The following is a 21,486-nucleotide window of genomic DNA, read 5'->3' as shown; positions in this document are numbered from 1 at the left end:
AATATATAAAATAAATATATTAATATAATAATTTTTAATAAGTTTAAAACTTAATAATAAACACAATTTTTCCTCCTCCTCCTCATCCTCCTTTGTGATGATGAATCGCTGCGAAGATGGATTTAAATAGTTGAAAAGTATCTTGAATTTATTTATATAAATTAAATAAATAAATATATATATTATTAAAAATTTAAGTGAGTGATTTTTGGATTTATTTTCTCATTCCTGACGTTTGTATCTTTGGATATTTATCATTTGTTATTGTAATTCGAGAGGATTTTATGGGTTATTCGCATGTGTAGAATAAATAACGTCTAAAAGTTTAAAAATGAAGAGAGGCCTACGATAAAATGCATTAAAAACAGACTTATCGCAGCTCCTTTGACCGTAAAATCAGAAAAATCAACGTTAAGTGTACAACATCCAGACTAGTCAGATAGATTTTAATAAAAAATAAAAATTCCACGGGCACGAAATCTTAAGTGACAAGTCAGAACTAACACGAAGCAAGGGAAAGGGAGGCACAGACAAAAGAAAATGTTTCCTGCAAAGTGTACGACAGAGAGAATGTATGGCACTTTACTTTCCTCTATTCACAACTCGTCTTTCTCTGTTATCTGAGCCAGAACTGACACGAACAAGCAGAAAAAGCTACCATGGTAAGAGCAAAAAGGGGAAGAACAACAACAAGACAACCTCCCCGCAAAAACGTCACCGTCAGGTATTTACATTTGACTCGGCGCAAGTAGTGAGTTATGGAAGGAGAGAGAAGAAACAGTCACCAAAACTATAGGCTTCCATCACACATTCCCTTCTCCTCCTTCATCCTCCTCCTCCCCCTTAGTTCGTGGAAAACGAAAAGAGGAACCACTCTAGAGCAGAGAGTGGACTCTCGAAGATGCTGGCCTGCCAAAAACAACCTCACTTAATGGATTTCACATTACTGCTAGGTCTCTTGGGAAACAGTTTGTCTGCCCGGTTTGCTCGTTATTTTGATTGGGTAATAACGGTCCCTTCTGAGCTAACCTTTATCACTAGACACGTTTACTCTCATCCCCCTCGACCATCGTGTCTCGAGCTTGGTTAAAAATAATAAAAACCCCACAAGAGAGAGAGAGAGTTTTACAATATTAACTTAATGCCGAATTGATTACGTCATATCATTAACCCAATCTGGAAAAGAAAAGATGTAGAGTTTGATCAATACCAATGTCTAGGCGGCAATAAGACATCCTTCCCAACACTTTTTTTTTTAATTCTAGATCGACAAAAGACTCTTTTAAAGCATTCTATGCACAACTTCATTCTAATGTCAATCTAATCATTTTGTCAATGGTGATTACTCTGGTTAGTACGATCATTAAGTAATCGCGCACTTTACTTCTTTAAGAATCGATTACTCGCAATATTTCTTTCATTTGGGGGTAGATTATTTTTTTTCTCTCTCTCTTCTACCAGCCACCAGCCGATGAAAAAAAAAATTTCCTTCCTACTTAATAATTACAAATTTAAATTTTTATCCTTCTTTATTTTTCTAATATTTTAATAATTGTATCGTTTAAAGAGCCAAGCGCCCGAAATTCTTACTCGTCCTCGATACATTAGTGCCGCGAGGAGAAGACAATTAGATTTTTGCAGGGGCCGGATACTTTTTTAAAAAAAACTGTGGTAATGAGTAAAAATGTCGTGTGTTTTTTTTTTATATTTTAATATTGTTTATTTAGTAGATTTAAAGACGATTTTTCCATGCTATTTACGGGAATTAGTTTTTAAATGTGGATATATTTCTTTTTTCTTTCCTCTATATTTTGATCTATCCATTTAGAGTGGATCACTTAGAACTGTTGTATTTTTTCTACACATAAATCATCCTCATCTAGTGGCGGATGAGATCCTAAATTATACAGAAACATCTTGTTTTGAAGCGAAGTTACTAAAGAGAAAATCGTCTTAAGAGCATGCTACAGTCGATAGAACTACGGAGGATTTTTATAAATATGGATTTAGGATTAAAGGAAAAGTATATTATCCAGAAATTTCTCTTTTCTCCACGAAAAACTACCTCTCTGCGTGTGTTTACTTTGCTTATTCGCAAAAGTTGAGCTCCTTAAAAAATTTAAAGAGATCGACAAAAAAACATTCCCCTTTTATTCTCTTGTATTTTCTTGTTATATCACCTATCATTTTTGAAAAATATATTGCTTAAATCTTCGGAAAATAACAGATAAAACTAGGAAATAAAGGAGTTAACTAGGAGTAGAGAGAGAGATAGAAAGTTTGTTGTAAAAATACTACCCACCCTCTTCGTTATACCGCGTAATTAAAACAATTAAACAACTCGATTATCGGAACGGGGATGCACAGCAGGCCAACATCAATATAAAATATAGGGAGAGAACTATGGAGGGAATCTTAAACAGAAATTCCTTAATTGGATTTGACGTCTCTATTGGTTGAGCTGACCGTGAATCATAGATGACACGATGGCATAAAACAGAACTGCCGTTGTCGCTTCCATGCCATGCTTCAGGCACCCACTTTCTTTTTCCCCCTTCATTCTCTCACACTCGTGTAATCCAGTTAGGTAAATTTCAATACTTTGCCTTCTATCTAGACAGGAGAGAGAAAATTTGATTAAATATCCGTACACGGCATCGCGATCTTAGTGTTGATCTTAACTTAGTTAGTATTGGAGCCGCATCAGCAATGGATAGGAAAAAGAAGAGTGGGGGAAGAAAAAAAAAATGCTTATCGAATGAGACTGGTATATAGGAAGGAAATTAGTGTATAGTGCATTTTCGGGGTATTAGTAATGGATTGTGAAATGATGTTCCTTTAATACGCATCAATGTGTTCTTTGAATTTGATAGAGTGACCTTTTTTTTTCTCTCTCTCTCTCTCTCTACAAAAATACTTTTTACCGATTGATTTTTTAATTTCTTTCGCTTGTATTAATTAAATTTTGATCATTTAAATCGTAGATGATTCGGACTTTAAACTCTGAAATTGTATTTTTCAATTATAATCACCTTTCGAATGGTTAAACAGTGGCACTTTTCTTATATTAATTTGGTAATTTCTTTATAGGTTAATAGCATTGGTGAGGTTTTTGAGGATAATTAGTAAGAATTTGTGTTATTTTTATCATTGATGTATCGGTTTTTTGTACGTTCTCTTTTGTTAAATTATTCGGAAAGACAAAGTTTAGAGATGAGGGATTCATCCTCCCCCCTTTTAGATATGCTTTTAATCATCAGAATGCAAGAATTTTTGGTTTAGGCCATTTCGTCTTCTCAACTAATCTATTAAATGTATTCTGCATTTATTATAACATTAAAGTAAATTCTCTCCGTAATCATTTGCATTTATTAAGGTTCCAAATGCGCTTTGCACTTATTGTGCATTTATTATTTGGCTTGTTAACCGTACTGTACAGTTTGCATCTTTCCTTCATCTATTATTAAGTTAAATGCACCGCTTATTATTAGTCGACAGTCGGAACCTACTAGTTTCTGCCTTTTATGGTGCTTTGGCTAACTTTTGCATCAATTTTCTCTCGCACACGTCTGCTTCTACTATTTATCCATCGCTTTCGGAGCATCAAGAGATCGAGATGGAAGTTTTGGAAAGTGTGACGAAATTATTTTGTTACGTCACTAGTCCGATTAAACGAGAGAAAAGGGGGTGGGTGGGTCACCTTGTTAATGTCGAGTTCCGAATTCAGTAAGGATAAATTCTCCACCTGCAAATGCTAGAGAAAAGAAGAAGTAATAAAGCAGAAAAGGAAAAGACAGAGAGGAGCAAGGGGGAAGCTTTAATGATTAGCGACACAAGCTGCACGAAGCAATATAGCAGGCATTCCTCCTCCTGTCATTAATTACCTCACAGCCACATATTTATGATTCAATGCTAATTAGACTCCGGCATGGGAACTTGACATCGCCAATGATAAGGGTTTTTGTGATGCGACGGCTGGAGGTCTAAACTGGGGATATTTTAATCGTCTCTGCTATTGTCTCCTTTATTGCCTCTACGAAATTACTGTTTTGTTGTCGTGTAGTGAGACGGATGAAAGGCAGCCATTATGCCGTGTCCGGTATGGCACTTTTATTTAGTTTAAAGTCTGATGTCGTTGGCTGATATAAAGATGCTTCTTTTAGCCACGTGTTGATAGCCGGGAATTTAAAGTTTCCCTTTATTAAAAGCTTTTCTTTTAATATCGGGATATTTTACCTCCCCTTTTATAATTTATCCTCCACTCGCTTTACTTTTAAATTAAAACTCGACTCTTGCCTTCTCTATCTGATTGAATAATGCTATCTTCTTCTTGTATTAAATAAGGAGCGAGCGTAAGATCCTTAAGAGTCCTTAACGTTAAAGCTTCTCTAGGAGCATTTTTATTTCCTTATTAATTCTGAAAGGAGTGAAAAACGTTTCACACTTATGAAATATGCTCTTGGATTCTTTCAGGATCCTTCAGGATTTTTTTTCTCTCGCTCTTCGTTAAGGTAAATCTTAATAAGATGGCATCCTTTTCCTCTTCTTACTCTTTTTCTAAAGATACTTTTTATTTATTAAATAAAAGCTTCCTAAGGGTCTTTTAGGTTAAGGTCCCTTTAGGAAATTCTTTTCCATGTATGTACCGTTAATAGAAATAGAAATGGCACATCTTAACAAAATTAATCTCTTCTGTCGCTACTATTATTCCGAAAAATGGTTTTCATTTATTAAATAAAGGTCAGAGTACGATACTTAAGGGTCTTTACCTTAAAGGCCCTTTAGGAATTATCTTTTTGCATTTTATTCGTGCCAGAAAGTAGACTTTTCTGTTCTTAACGAAATGGCTCTTAACCTCTCTTTCTCTACTGTTTCACTATTCCCACAGATGGTTTTTTACCTATTAAATAAAGCTCACCGTAAGATTTCTCCTAAGGATTCTTACATTAAAGATCCTTTAGGAAATTTTTTTCCCTTCTTACTCATGCTAAATATAGAATTTGTACGGCTTAACGAATTACATCCCTCTTGTCACTACTATTTTACTATTCCGAAAAAGAAATTTTATTTAAATATTATTATTACTTTTTCTATAAGGATTAGAAGTCTTCCTCTTTTACTAAATACGTTTTACTTCTCTTCCTTAATAAAGAAGAAGGTTTATTTCTAAGTCTAGAATTTCCCTTATTATTTTACTGATTTAAAGAATAGAAATTATACTATTTAAAAATTTATTTACCTTTCTCTGATTGCTACTAACATTACAAACAGGAAAAAAAAATGTTGTTTTTTTTACTTATTTAATAAAGTTCACTGTAAAGTTCCTAAGGGGTCTTTATATTAAAGATCCTTTAGGAATTTTGTTTTGTTTCTTATCCCTTGTAGGAGTAGAATTAGCACGCCTTAACGAGATAGGCGTGCTATCTTAGTATTTCTCCATTGCAGAAGATGGTTTTTACTTATTAAGCTCCATCTTCTCCTGAAGATAATTTTGTATTATCTAACGTACCGAGGTTTTCTATCAAGACTTTGCCAAATTAGGGATCTTAAACGGATGACCAGATAACCTATCAGCAGCATGCTAAGGAAGACAAAAAGTGGACACGTCCTAATGAAAAATATCTCGAATCCATTAAGGTTACAAGCCAGATGCAGCCACTTCTGACAACCCGTTGCTTAGTAACGTGGCTAACGAGAAGGACGGTTGAGTGGTGCTGCTGCTGCTGCTGCTGCTGCCGATGCTGATGCTGATGCTGATGCTGCTTCTGCCTCACTCCTGTTCTCTATATGACAATTAATATTAGTTCCTGTATTAAGCCAGGATAGATGGAAATGAGTGTCTGATACTTCTTGTAAATTAGTTGAATATAAAACCGAAAACATCTTCCTGTTTTTGGATGTTTTGGGAAGTTTAAATCAGTTTAAAGTAGAACGAAATGGCATTCCTAGATTAGTTTTATACATAGTTTATACGAATTTTTATGTAGTAAATTTGATTATTTATTATTTAATTTCAGGAAATAAAAAGAATGATTAATTCGAATGGTTTAAAACTAGAGTGAAGTCGAAAAATTTAATGTATCTGAGAGTCTAAATAGATAATATACATTAATTTCTTTTTTTTTTTCTTCCTTAAATTCACTTTGCTAAAAAAGAAAATGGCGGTATTTAGATTGCAGTAATAGATTTTGTTTAATATGGGTGTTGTTTGTTGGAGTTCTAAACTGCTTGAGTTTTTAAGGAATGAGTTACACCCGTAGCAGTTTGAAAAGTCGTAGCTCAGAAACAGTAAGTGAAGACGCCCTGCAGGAAACCAAGAAAAAGCCGCTTCCTAGGATACCAGAGACTTAGCACATTGCGTCAGGTGCAGCAGTCGTCCGCATTGTTCCCAGCACGTGTCCACCTTTTGTTCCCAGCTGATCTGCATACTCGCCCTGTCGTCAGCATTGACTTGACAAGCTCTCTCCTCCCCATCATTACATCTTTTCCCACCACCATCTTCATTTGCATAGGAATGAGAAATTAATGAAGTGTATGATGGAATTTTGGCGAACAACAGTGAGGGAAAGGTCCATTAAGCAGCTTCTGCAATTTGCAGCCAGCGCTGTGTGAAATTCGAATGTCCTGGTGTTATAGACCCTAGGGGGTTTGTGCCAACGGGGGAGAGACTAAGAAAAACTTACTTTGTTCAAATTGGAGAAAGACTTTATTAAGTCTGCGAATGCTATGTGGTGTTGGCTTACGCATTTTACTAGCGACATTTTTAAAGCATCGATCAGTCGCTTCGCTCTATCCTCTAAATTCTCTCGTTTAATGATTTTTGACTCTGGGACCAATAATATAATTTGTTCCATATGAAACCATTTAATAGCCATCGTCTATTAATCGTAATTAGCCGAATACTCGTCCCTAAATTGATTGTCTTCGTCAATAACTACTTTAAGATAAGCTCGGGGTGAAAAACAAATATATATCCTTATCGGAGGGAGATGTTTTTATATTAAGTTAGCTGTAAAATAAGGTGTTAGATCGCTTACAGAATTTACCTTTAGCGGTTGTGGGGGGAGGGGTTTAGAAATCGGCTAGTAAATGAATGGAATTAAACACTATTCCATGTTTAATCGGGGTTAGAAATCGAGCATTGAATGAAATTGTTATGTGCGATAGGCCTTTAGAAGGATTGTCGTCTGTATTGAATAGACGGAAAGTGTGATAAGCAACTTTTCATAGCTTTTGGTGAAAGTGAGTGAGTGGTTTGGCGTCTTTCTGTCTCCTGTCTTTCCATTTACTTCACCACTTTTGAACGCCTGATTAGCGTCCGTCGCCTTTCAGAAACAAAACAATATCATTCGGGTGGCAAGGAAAAGCATCCACGATCGTTTTTTTTCTTTTTTTTCCCTCCTTCCCTTCTTCTGTCTGGCTAATCAGTTTCGTCCCTACGTTTAATGAAAATAACGCGATTTTAGGAGACTCCTTAAAGGTAATTTAACCACCGACAAAGCCATTTCTTAATCTTCAATTCTTAAAAATGATTTTCCTCATTAACATAAACGAGCCTTGTCAGAAATGTTTACGGTGGAAGAATTCAACCCCGTACAAAATAAAAAAAAAAAGTGAACCTGTTGAATAACATATTTAGACAAGAGTAGATTTAGTACGAGGCGAGAGTCACTTCTTTCGTTTTCCTACTTTCCTATAACGGAAGCTACATCTGGGTTGGAGATAATGCGATTTCCGGCAAGACAACTTTGTTCCATCCGCATCTGTTACATAACGTCATGAACTTCTCTGCCATCTCCACCTGCTAGTTGTCAAGTGTCCGCCACCACGCTCCTTGTTTGGCAGCGCTTCTCCCAACGGATACAACCAGCCTTATACAAAGAAAAGAATTGATTGGTGCTTTAACTAAAATTGTAAAACTTTTACTGAAAGAGTCTAGATAACGTTACGTCCCGTAAAATTCCCTTACGTGTCTTACGAAGAGAAGAATTTAAAGAAATATCCCGATTTAATAAAGCGGTGGCTTCGAATCCACTTAACGCGGAAAAAGTTAATAAATATTGCGTTTGTTTACTTAGGCATCTGGTTAGGTCATCGATATAATGGAAATAGGTAGAGAGAAAGTCCGGGAGAATTTACGTTGGTCTTTCTTTAGGACTCGGCTTGCCATGCCCGACTTTGGCTGAACTGGAAGATGCAATGAATAAAATATCTGGCGCCAAGACTCATCCATTGTGGATGAAGTGGAAAGCTGGCTAAAGACTCTGCTCTGCACTCGGTACCCAATATAGTACATCATCATTCTTTCCTCTTTGCTAATAATCATTAAAATCGATGAAAATTTAATGCTTAATGGTTTTTATTCTCTCAGTGTATGATTATTGGTAATTTCGGTCCTCTCGCATCTCTCCGTTAGAACACGCCGATGCGGTATCGTCTTCTCCATATCTAAAATTTGTTTAAAAAATTAAATACGTGTGCCGACTTTCTTTACGTCTGTTTTTGTACACCTTTCTTTTAGTGTTTTCGTACGATTCTCGTGTATATGTAACTCCTTTGAATCGGAGGCAGTCGAACGTTTTCGTGTTTTATCGCACCGTTCGGCTGATGATTTCATCGATATTGGGCGGAGTATAATGGTTTATAAAACGCGATCCCGGCCGGAAAAAAGGGTATTAAAGAGTGGTTTTCGGTAAGGAGAAATTCTGTGCCGCAACCTCGCCGCGGTGCCGGTGGAAGAGATTGAATAAAAGCAGAAAGAATAAGGAAAAAAAAAAGAGCACCAGCGAAATCTGGTACGATCTACGAAATAACGATAGTGGATCATCATCATAGCTAGACGAGATGTTTTTCCATTGCCCTATAATGATAGCGGTTATGATATTTCGGGACTGTAATGTGCCCCGGCAAGATTACACTAGATTAGGCGTAATCAGGCGAACGGTAATTGCATTTCTCTATCCCCTTAGGGAATATGCAAACCATCCTTTCGTCCCACCTTCCCCCCTCGGGGACAAGATCTGCCGAACATTGATTCCTTTCATTGGCTAGTCACGGAGACAGCACAGTTTCCTTTAAGCTCTTCATCGTGATGGGCAACTGTGACCCGGCAAACTGGGATTATCGCCATTAAGGTTGCATTCAAGGGTTAACACGTAATTTTCTAGCGCCCGCTTCTAACTCTTCGGACACCTATTTTGACAGTTTTCATTAAAGGTAACTTTCGGGCATGTTTAATTACTCTCTTTATTAAAGAAGAAGAAAATCTTCCTCGTGTGTCATAACGCATAGAAGAATATCCAGATTCATATAAACTGATGGAAAAAATGATGATAATAAAGAATTAATTTAGTCAAAGAAGACCCCCGACGGTTCTTCGTGACTAACGTCGTGAAGTATGTGTATATATAAACATTTTTGTATAGTGGAGATAAGCGGATTTTCCCATTGTAAACCTTTAAAGTGGCGTGTGAAGTTAAGCCGAAGACGGAAAAAAGTGTGGGTGGTCGCGGACCAGTTCCAGAAACACTAGATGATATCATCCGACTTAATCATTATGGATTCGATAGGACGAAAGTCGCTGGCGAGAACATCACGCACCACGCTGACAGCCGTCTCATCAGGAGGTGTGTCGTATTGACTCGCTTGTCTCCATCACGGCCAAAGCTCGGTGTCACATCACCGATCGAGTAGTAGCCGCGATTTGACCCCCGTTTTTTTTTTTGGTCTTTTTTTTAGTACCGGGCGAACAATTAAGCCCCTTTTACGAAGGCCGTTTGCATCCGTAGGCAGATCCACCGTGGTTCCGCGAAGCGCGGTTTAAGCTTAATAATAAGTAAGAAGAGTGCGGGAGGGGTAGGAAGGGGGGAGGGAGAGCGTGCTTCCCCGGAGGGCAACCCTTTCGCACGAGGTGGCCTCCATTAACCTGGTGCGGAGAACGGGCGCAGGTAAATCACCGAAGTCAAAACAAGGGACGAATGTAGCGGAAAGCGGAGGCAGAAGCGGTGAATATTCAGGCGAAGGAGAAGTGGCGAGGGCATTAGGGACATGAGGCATGAAGCCAACGGGCTGGAAGATATCCTCCGGCGAATGGCATTTTTATTCAAATTTGGCAGACATCGGCCGGCAACATATTTTCCGCGGATTTAGGTGTCTCACGCCCTGTTGCGTCCTCGTGCGTCGCCCTCCGATTATCGCCATTGAAATTCAAGGCCAAGGCGCAGATTAGGGGAAATCAATCAGGGCTTCGGGTGTCTCACTGTTTATAGAAATGTTGCTCTTCCTCGGATGGCACCGACGGTGTTCTGTGTCATTTGCCATCCCATCTTTTTATCGCATCTTCTGAATTTTCCTAGCCGCATTATCTCCTCCTGTTTCGCTCGAATATGTTTTCTTTTACGACGCAGATCTGTCTTTTGATATTAGACACCCAGGATATTTGTTTCTGTCGTCGACAATGATCCATCGCCTCGCTCTGCTCTGCACCACTTTTCCTCCCGTCTCCGCCAACCACCGATCCACTCCGACTTATTCCGCTTCCCTTCTTCTTTTCTGCAGATAAACACGGATCGGATTTTGCCAAAAATTTCTCCTCCCCCCGTTCCGATTTCCTCGCGAAAATTTCATCCTACCCAGCGATCATTCGGCCTCTCATTAACGTCTACGAAAGGGGTGATCGGTGCGGGGCCCGCTTCAATCGACGCGTTGTCATGGTTACCGTTCCTAGCCTTCACGGACATTGCTAATTAATCACCACGGTTACAGTACCAGATAATTTCTTGACTTATTTTTGAAAGAATTATCTCTCTTTTTTTGGGTCTCCTTCAGCCGTCAACCCGTGCATTACCAGTCGACTTTAATTATATTCGAATTTGTAATAAAATCTCATTAATTTGCCTATTTAAAAAGCGGATGATGTCACCTCGAATTTTTTCCTGCCTTTCTCCTCTGGGACCTTCTTCCTCTTCTACTTTATGCCGAGGGTTTTTAAGGATGTTTAAGGCACCGGGACGTTTAGACTAGTGCAAGAAACGTTCCTTATTCGGATGGAAGATAACGGAGAATGAAACCAATAAGATAACAGGCTCCCTATTCTGTAATTATATTCTGATGGGAGAGCTTGCATGACCGCTGTCTCTTTCTCCCCTTCGCAGTCCGTCGCCTAGGATACAGACGGCACTGTCCTGATGGCTTGTGACAGCACTGGGGTCCTTCTATGATTATTTCATACGGCAAGCTCCAGTGATCTCTTTGTTTGATCCAAAAGATCGACCGTTCGCCAGATGAGGATAAAGATAATGCTTTCATTAAAATAGATGATGTCACTAAATAAGCCAAAAAATCCGTGACGTCACATCCCGAGTTTCATTCGAACCTTGGCATTTATTAATACTAAGAAGCGCCTTGTCCTCGCGTATTGACCTTGACAGATATTATTAGAAGCCCAAAAAAAAACGGCGTTACCGATTGTTCCTGCGTGCGGGTACCCGGAAAAACTCTTTTAAAGAGAAATTGTCAACTTACGAAATATTATTTATGGCCAATTCTTGGTGTATGATGCAAGTTTCATTCAAGATTTACGTGGAATTGGAGCCAAATGGCGATCTTGGAAAGTCCCGAAAGGTTAGAATAATACAATTTGTGTGTTAATAAAAGAATACGCGGTGGCATGGTGTTGGAATATTTAAAGTCGGTCCGATGTGGAGAGAAAATTTGAAGGTTCCTTGGCTAATTTTGCGTCGGTATATAGATAGGGGCATTGAGTAAAAGGAACCCTGCGCGAATAATAAATAGCAAATTGCCATCAAATCTTGTTTGGCAGACAATTGCAGACGACTCAGGTCGTTACACCGAATGCGAAAAACTTATGTCGGGTGGTAGAACGGAATAGAACGGCCGTTCCCTACGGTGGAGGGGAAGAGAAAACAGAGAGATGCGGAAATAAATGACACCGTAAGCCTAAAGTGTCATTGTGTCACCTTGTGTTATAGTATCATCTGTCGTGCTGATATCAGCGAGCTACCGTTCCAACCTGCTGACAATCACTTGGAGATTTTTCTTCTTTTTGTTTCCACTCCTTTCTTTCTTTCTTTTTTTCCTCCTTTAAATTGAAATGATGCACTTTTTAAAGATTGTGGTGGCGGGCCATTTTCGGGAATTTCTACAATTAAGAATGACGGTGGAAACTTAATAGAATTTTGTTCAATCGCGGATAATTTATTATCCTTATGATGGTTAACAATTTTCCTAGACGTTGACAAGATGGAGGAAAAAATCTGGAGGTGGCTGACGTGCCGGTGGCACAGAAGAGACAACCACAAACACACAACATCCCGTTTTGATTTATGGTCTTTACAGGATTGCAGATTAATTACACTCGGGGGTCACGTGACGGGTGTAATAGAATTGATAGAGTAAGGTGGAGTTGACAACCACTCGGCCATCAACAGGTTGATGCGAGTCTGCATTAATTACATCCAGTTAGCAACAGTCGAGGTTTGTCTGGCAAGAAGCCGACTTTTTTCTCGTCGTCTTTCTCTCATTCCGCTTCTCGTATTCTTTCTCTCTTCCTCTCTTAATTACGAACTTGGCGCCATCTTCTCCTGTTGCCAATGTAAGTATCCGCCTCCCAACAGTTCGGTCCCCTGTTCTGGGTTGAATGGCCTCATTATCTAATGGGTGTGATGCGTCTTTCCTCCGTTTCGTGTCTCTCTCGACTCTACTTCCATTCTCTCATCCTTCCTGGTGACAGGCCTGCAACGTCCACCGTCCACAACGTATTCCCTTATTGGTTGGCTATGTTTCAACTATTTCGTTACCAATGATATCAGTTTGGAAGTTTGCCAGAGCCCATGCAATATTATTGCCGATGCAATCGAATCTCTAGATTTATTCCCTACCAAACAATAGCAAGATTGTTATTAACCGTCACTCAATCTGGCTTATGGTATCTCGATCTGGTTTCGTCTAGTTTCTCCCCAGAAAATACATTTTTTCCAAAATTCATTTCGTTTGCATCGTTCGCTACAAGGAAAATGGTTGCCATAAACCACCCAAATAACGTTCATCACGCTGATTTCACGGTGCAGTCACGAGTCATACTCCTTTGACGACAGAACCGCAGGAACGTGACATCAAAACCTGTCATTACGGAGTTGGTGTCGTGTGCCCACCCAAGCAGCATCACAATATCCATGGCCACCGTACCAAGAAACGCGAGTGCTAGTTCCCACGTTGGTACAGCAGTCTTTCCTGTCTTTCTCTCTGGGAATTCTCCTATCACTTTTGGAAAATCTATGGAGACAATAGAGAAAAGAATAGGTATCAATTTATCTAGCTCTTCTGCTTCTCCCTCACGGTACAGCTTGTCTTCCAATTGTAGGATGGGGAGCCTGATTTTTTAGGATTTCAGATTAGCATGGGAATAGCAGTTCCCAAAATGTCACTCATTCTACGCTGTACGGAGCCCTTCTAACTTTTTACTGCTCGCATTTGACACAAGTTGCTTTTTCCTCCTTCTCCCCCTTGCGAATTTTGACGTTTTTCTCGCTAATCTGATATATATTTTTTTATTTTTTTACATAATTTTAATGTACTAAATACGAAAGAGCGTTTTAATATACATCCTAATCCCTTAAGCTTACGTTTAACAAGGACTTCCTGTTTAAAAGTGCAGGAATGATGCTTTAATTTTGAAGTTTCGGAGACATTTTATTCCTCTATAAATCAACTTTTACGTTAGCAAAAGTGCTTTTAATTGAATTTTACTAGATGAAAACATTCTTGCTTTTTGAGTTTCGTGCTCCTCTCTCTCTCTTACTATGAAGTAGTTTCACTTACCGAAGGCTATACACAACCGAGTTTAGGAATTTTAATTAATAATATCATGCGAATTATTATTATTATTTTTTTTTAATATCTTCTTTCATTCCGCGTTTAATTATTAAGTGAAATCGGTGTGGTCCACTCTTGGTTGATCAAAGTTGTTTTATTCTAGTGCTCAGTCTCCGGAACACCCAAGAAGAAGAACCACCTGATCCGCAGTTAATGAGGTTAGACAACATGCTGATAGCCGAAGGAGTGGCAGGACCAGAGAAAGGTGGCGGTGCCAATGCAGCTGCCAATGCGACAGCGGCAGCGTCCAGTGGTCCCACTCAGTCCGAAAATGCCATAGAACACTCAGATTACCGTGCCAAATTGGCACAGATACGACAAATATACCATCAAGAGTTGGAGAAGTACGAACAGGTGAGTGACTCCTCCCATATTATAAAAAGGAAAAAAAAAAGGCCACTCAACCGCGAGACCTCCCTTGTTGGGTTGCCAATGTTCTTAATTGCTTTTCTTAACAATTATAAAAAGGTTAAAGTTGGTCTTTATGCATTTTTATATCATGGCGGAGCTATTAACCTAGCGTGCACACCGGTTTTTCGAACACTCTCTTAAAGGAAACTGGAAAATTAATATAAAAAGTATATATTATGGTAATAGAAATGCATTGGTGTAATCTAGTCGCCAGCCAAGTTGGAAAACGGTGAAGAGAAATCAGTATCAAAAAGAAGATCCTTAATTCTCCATCTCATTATTTCCCTTACAATGGTCGCGAGATTGCATACTACTGACTAACTGAACAGGAAACACAGTTTAGGAGAGTTGAATAAAAAAAAAAAAGGAGAAGCACATAATAGAAAAAGAGGTCGGTTCGACGTGACGAACAAGAGGCAGGATTAGACATGTTGTAATTAGTAAGTTGTCTTTGTCTCATTCTACCATCGCTTAATTAAAGTAGCCAGGACACCAATTTGTATGGTAATGCCGTCCGTCAGACAGCCAATTACATGCCTTCATCAATCAAGTGGTACCCTCCCAACTGGCATTTCCCACCCCTAGTCTGTCATCACTTTTACAGTGGGAAAAACTAGATACGATTGTCACCCTGTTGAACTCGCAACTTACTTGTTATAGTAACTTGCCTCCCCCCTCATTCAGAATAAATCAAGGTGGATATCATTAAATATGATGCCCTTAATTATTTTTTGCACCGGGCAATAAATCTGCGTACCTACTCGGTTGTAATCGAAGTAAACGTAACACAACGAAGAGAGATACGTGTTTACGAATTCGCAAGTTGTCTATTTTAGAGAAAAATTTATATATATATATATTTCCTCCCCCTTTTTTTCTATAAAAGATACTTTTCAAGAATTTTTAATAGGTAACCTGGCTGAATATCCGAATGGCAGTGTGCTGCCTACATTTTCCTACGTACATTCAACTGGATGTCCTGTGGACGCAGGTGTCCTCATCTGTCACCTTCCCATCCATTCCCCCAGAGACGAGCCGCCTATAACAAACGACCGAGTCTTCTTTTCACAAATATATTCTATCTCCCACTAAAATCCCCAGGGGACTCGAGGGGTATTAGGAGCTGGAAACCTTACCATCTGTGCTCTTCGGTTGTAGTGTGGGTAAAGCGTGTTGTTTTATGGCTCTTTCCCTTCTACTACTACTACAACAACTATACTACTACTTCTACGGTAGCTTTAGAGCCCTTCTATTGATAGAATTGTTATAAAAATTATCTCTCACTCCTGCTCTGATCCTTGATCATTTTTAAAGATTCTCCTCTTTCAGTCCATCGAAAGATTTTTCTGTGTCTCAGTAGCGCATGATTTCTTCATCCGTATCATAGAAAATTTAATTAAATTGGACATTCCTGAAGAGTTTTCTGATGAACGGATGCTCTTAGAGGTGAGGCGGATGTGAAAAAGTGTTGAAGCACGTTTACGAGATAAAAGAAACATGGCGAAAATTATATACGACACGCTTACTTGCAGCCAGAATGGTCGGTAGAAACCAAATATTTTTCTAACAACAAACTTCCATCTAAGCTGCGAAAAGTCCAATAAATAAAAATAGTAAACAGTGAAGATCCTTCCATCAGAAAAAAAGTAGAGGAGAAAGCCCACACGTAGACACCATTACCGGAAAAGCAAGCATTCCCTGTTGCTAGTCTATAGCGTATCGAAAACTCACACATATAGAAGGTCGAGTCGGCTGTGTTGAAAGCCACCTCCATTAGAGTTGTTGTGTAGGGTGTGAAAAATTGCACGTGGCTAGCAGATGTATAACTCACCTGTCTTGTGGCCTCAGACAAAGACGTATGGCGTCTCCAATACCGACAATGTAGGTATCACCCTGGCTAATGGATGCTCGCATCCACCGGGATGTCTTAATCGCATCAGAAAGAAAATTGATTGTGCCCCGTCTCGCTAAACCGCCGAAATATGACAGCTCCCATAGACGGGCCGCATATGTTGCAAAACTCTACACTTTCCCTCCTCCTCCTCCTCTTCCTTCTTCGCTTTGCCGTTCTCTCTCTGTGTGCAATTTTTCGGTACCCGAGCCATGCCGGGTCACGTGACGGGCAAATACGCCATTTTAATTAATTTAGTCCCGGACGAATCTGTCAAAGGGGCTCTAATTTATGAGTTTTGTAAATCTACTTCATTACTCCGGTCCCGCCAAATCCTATTAGGTATTGGCGAGGTAGAAATTTCGGATTTTTCTGGCTATAATGCATGATTATGTTACTTTCCGATTTCCTGGACGCATTTCGGCTAATTCATTAAAAATTATTCTGTCAGTAGTGTTGCTGCACGGTCCCACCGGTGCCATCCATCTTAACTGGGCTACCCATAATATCATTAACTTTTGACGCCTTATCCAGCGAATAGAAACCCCGTGAATATTTTATTAGCTTGTTTTTGCCTTTCGTGTATCGGAAGCCCATTACTCGTCCACCATCCCAAATCCTATTACAATCATATGTTTTTTCATCCTTTATGTCTTTCGGCTAATTACCGTCTCCCGTCTTTCTAAAGGCTTTCCTATAGTCTCTGCGGTCACTTAATTGTTATTAAATAGCTTCACGCCCAGCACGTGACCTTTCACCTCCCTTCCTTCTCCCCTTCTCGGTCCAATTGCCCAAAGGTCAGCTCGGGCCTCATCGTCGTGGCGTGTCATCGAAGAAATCATAAATCTTAGCCACCACGCGTGATATTTATTACTGCCTAGGTTATCATTTGCTGTTGCTTCGTGCATTATATCCTTCCTTAATGCACAATTGTTTCCTTCTCTCGCTACATCATTGATGCGAGACCCATATGCTCAAAACGATTGCTTTATCTTCTCTACTCGCCAAATGAGGTAGCACTTCCTTTTTTTAGGCCAAATTTTCTCACCTCTAAGTGTCTTTATCCCCGGATTTTCTCTTATGAAATCAATCCCGACATGTCTTTATGTCAAACCCTCCTTCCAAAAAAGTCCTAGAAGTAATCCTTAAATCCTGAAAACAGATCGAAAATTGATATTATGAAATATTTAATTTTTAAGGATCTTCTGCATCCATCCTACATCAGTGTCGAATTAGCGAGTGGAGAGAAGGAAATTCCTAAACGTCATCCTTATCATTGGTCGACGATAAAAATCCTTACGAGTGAACAACGATAATAATATTACTAATAATAATATAAATTTTATTTGCGAGTTTTAGTGTTTGTGTAATCATCCTCATCCTATTTCCACTTCATAAATGTTTATTTTTGTTAAGTAAAGAATTAGGATCTCCATTACCCGTCCGTCCACCTCATCCTGCACCATTACACACTGCAGACGATGGAGGGGGGACCAAATTACACTAGTGAAAGACGATGTAACGCTTTACAGGCACTTTGGACCAACCGACGTTTCATAAGGGTTATGATTCCCTAATCACATTGCACTAGGTGTGTTTTCTGTATGCTTTGACAGGTCGGCCACTGTTATATTAGATTTAGCCTCACCCAACCGATCGTTCGACAAGAAGAGAGGGGTTTTTTTTTCCTCTCTCTCCTCCTCTTTTTCTTTCTTCCTGCGTAGTTTTTTCGTGGCTGGCTCGCTTTTATGGAAACTTAAATTAGTTGTTTCTACTCCCCATCCACTTTATATAGGAGGGTATCCGTTCTGTACTTAGAGGATTGCTGGGTATTATGAAAAACGATATGGCAACCGTCTTGTCTGTCTGTCGCCGAAAGGATGGGTGGAAAGCTTGTGTTTTTATATATATTTTTCTTTTCTATCCAACAGAAATGAGCGTTATTATGAATGCAACTCGTTAATCCGTGACTTCCTCCCCTTTCACTCTAAGATTCGTGTAAATTTAAGCGGACAAAACTGAATACGATCCGTTTCAGCTGTAATTTTTTGCAATTAAAAAAGAATATCGGGTCTAAAATTAGTGTTTGCAGCCATATTATTCTTGATAATGTATATATATATAAGAGTTAAAGCGAGTTTTTCTTGATTGATTGCCTAGAGAACAATACCGCCATTTTATGAGCATACGAGAAATAATTTCACTTTAGGTCGTTTCGTGTTTAATAGACACTTTATTTTGCTTTAAATTTCGTAATAATTTCTCTCTCTCTCTTTTTTTATTATTATTTTCAGGCGTGCAATGAATTCACGACGCACGTTATGAACCTTCTACGGGAACAGAGTCGAACAAGACCCATAACACCGAAAGAAATCGAAAGAATGGTGCAAATAATCCACAAGAAATTCAATTCCATCCAGGTACAGTTGAAGCAGAGTACTTGTGAAGCTGTCATGATTTTAAGGTCCAGGTTTTTAGATGCGAGGTAAGGAAACACAGTTTATTTTTTTATTTTTTTCCTAACGTTTCTAACTAAAATATATCATATTTAAAATGTATATATGCTTATAAAAAATATTTCGAACTCTTGCCAAAATGACTAGTTAGAAATTGGTAGCAATTTTCGTGATGACGTAGAGTTGGAAAGTGATCTAATGGAATTGGGCGGCACAGATCGAAATTTGTTACGGTTTACAGCTGCAAATTAATTTCTCTCAATCCGACTGAGTATAACGTTGGTGCGTGATGGAATATATCTTAAACATGTTTTATCTCCTTACAAAAATTGTAAATTTCGATTACAAAATGACATAAAGCAATTTAATCGCGATAGAAAAATTAAACAGTTTGTTTTACGTCACTTAACATCGACTCTCATTAAAGTTAATTTTATCCTTCTATCTCGTAACATATATGTATATATAAATACATATTTTTAAAACTTAAAATATTCATCTTTCGGCTTTTAGGGAGGTTGACAAATTGGCCCGCTTTCTTTTTTTATATAAATCAGTTTATATTGACATTGAACATGGAAATGCCTGCACATCTTGTACACTACTTCATCCCGCATCCAATGCTACCTTTTGACAAATACAGTTCCATTTTTCGTTGTCATAGTAACCATCAACACTTCTCATTTTCGAGGTTGGTCAAGCGTGGATGAACATATCTCTCCAAGACTTTTTTCGTACAATGATTAAAAAGTAATCTCGTAACTTCCACTACAAGCACAAGTGTATCTCCCCAATTGTAATCCCTAACCGCGCATGCTCTTTTCCTTTAATTGCTGATGTTTGTTTTTGGATTTTTATCAGATTTTTCCCCCCGTTTTCTCAACGTTTTTTCTTTCCCCCCTCCTTTTACGCTCTTCTTTCATACCGCATCTGTTAATTCACAACACGTGTCGACGCTTTTAATATTAATTACCTACGTATTTTTTTTTTATTTTTCTCTCTCTTTCTCTATCTATCTATCTCTCTCTCTCTCTCTCTCTCCCTCCCCCGAAAAAAATTTTTATATATTAATAAATAGATATTTAATTAAATTATCCGATCGCTTTTGTCCTCGTACACAACTTATTAATGCGAAGGAAAACGCATTTTCTCTTCTTACAGGAGGAAGAGGAGGAATTTTAGTAAACAAGCCACGGAGATCTTGAACGAGTATTTTTATTCGCATTTAAGTAATCCTTATCCCAGCGAAGAAGCGAAAGAAGAATTGGCCAGAAAATGCGGCATTACGGTATCCCAGGTAAGCGGAACGTTCGTCTGTATGTTCGTATTTTAAAAATAAATAAAAAAATACTATAATTATTAGCTTATTATTTTTATCTGGAAAACCTACTGAATTATTGAGAGGAACGAGAACATAAAATNTTCTCCTTAGGGATGTTACACCCGAGCGGATTCGGCGCGCTTCCTCCTTGACGAATGTTTGGAGCATCCCCGGGGATGATGCTGCTGCCTCTTACAATCCTCCCTCTTCGTATTCTACCAAGCATATATATATTTTTTTGTACTTTTTCTTCTTTGGTTATACCTCGCTTGGCAGATTGCCAGATGCTTTTGCTCCGATGGAGTTTCATACTATATTTGTCGACATTTGTACTCCTCTTGATAATGATTGCGTTGTGCGCAAGTTAGCTAGAAAACGACCATTTAACTATTGAAGCGCCTGAAGAGATCTTCATCAGCTAGAGATTCCATTTTTCCCCTTCTCATTCTTTTTTTCTTTCCTCTCTTTCTCTTCTTTTTTCTTTCCCCTCTCCTTCTGTCGTTTCTTTATTTTATTTAATGTCAAAGAAACGCTTCGTTCTCTAACGAAATATATATATATATACCCTAATAATGTATCCTAGCAACTGTTGAAATATATAGAAATCTGAAAAATTTTCTCTGTAATTTTACTTAAATTTTCTTTGGTTTTCGTGTTTGAAAAGTCTCTGGGGTTTCTCAGTCGAGTAACTCGCTGATCCTGGGAATTTTTATTTATATTTTTGTATAGGAGTAGTTTATTTTATTGTTGTTTTTTGGTAGGAATTTTTAATCTGGTTTTTATCTCTTCCAGGTATCTAATTGGTTTGGTAACAAGAGGATAAGATATAAGAAAAATATAGGAAAAGCACAAGAAGAAGCAAATCTATACGCTGCCAAAAAAGCAGGTGGGTAGTTGGAGGATTTTAGAATAAATTCAAGTTTCTTACGTAATTAAAATTTAAGAAGAGCGAGAAAAAGATAGAAAGAGAGAGAGTGAGGAAAATAAATAAAATACACCCCTGCTAGGCGAAAGGGATATTTTTTAACCGGAAAAGAAAAAAAAAGTATCTATGACGTCACGGGCCGGCTAGCCAATCAACATAGAATATCATTACAAGTCTCCCATTAAAATGGAAGCCGGTGAAATATGCAACATCCACAACCGACAGACGGAAGTAGGAGATAACGAGGCTAAATTTTCCTCACCTCATCTCCGTCCTGGCGTCTCCGCCACTGTTTTCCAGTAGTGACGGTTGTGTACACATCCCTTTATCGCAGCCCCACAGATCTGTTTGCACGGAGAAGATAAGCCGTTCACCCGACTGCCGCTGTTTGCCTCCCTCGCTCTCTCCGACGAAGCTTAACTGGTTGCCTTCTTCTTTGCATATTTATTATTTCATTCATCAGCAACCTTCCAGCACACTCACTCTTTGCCCCTTCCCTCGAGCGCCGTTTTTTTTTTATTTTTTATTTTTTTTTTCTTTCCTTTCTCCCCTTTCTAAAATTCACACACACACACACACACAGCAGGAT

General features: G+C 38.6%; 1 protein-coding gene across 2 annotated transcripts in view; it reads left to right on the top strand.

Moving 5' to 3' along the window:
- The window catches only part of LOC111633621 (homeobox protein extradenticle-like), a 75,649-nt gene that overhangs the window by 47,056 nt on the left and 7,107 nt on the right, over positions 1-21,486 (top strand). For both annotated transcript variants that reach the window (XM_023378239.1, XM_023378229.1), the window contains exons 3-6: positions 13,997-14,247; positions 18,490-18,680; positions 19,813-19,948; positions 20,765-20,858. In XM_023378239.1, the coding sequence (XP_023234007.1) occupies positions 13,997-14,247; positions 18,490-18,680; positions 19,813-19,948; positions 20,765-20,858 (672 nt within the window). The remainder of the gene's footprint in view (positions 1-13,996; positions 14,248-18,489; positions 18,681-19,812; positions 19,949-20,764; positions 20,859-21,486) is intronic.

This window comes from Centruroides sculpturatus, unplaced genomic scaffold (genome assembly GCF_000671375.1).
Source record: "Centruroides sculpturatus isolate CEXI.00-Female unplaced genomic scaffold, Cexi_2.0 scaffold54, whole genome shotgun sequence".
In the NCBI taxonomy this organism is placed as follows: Eukaryota; Metazoa; Arthropoda; class Arachnida; order Scorpiones; family Buthidae; genus Centruroides; species Centruroides sculpturatus.
Note: the sequence above shows the minus strand (reverse complement) of the source record. Positions and strands in the feature narration are given on the sequence as shown.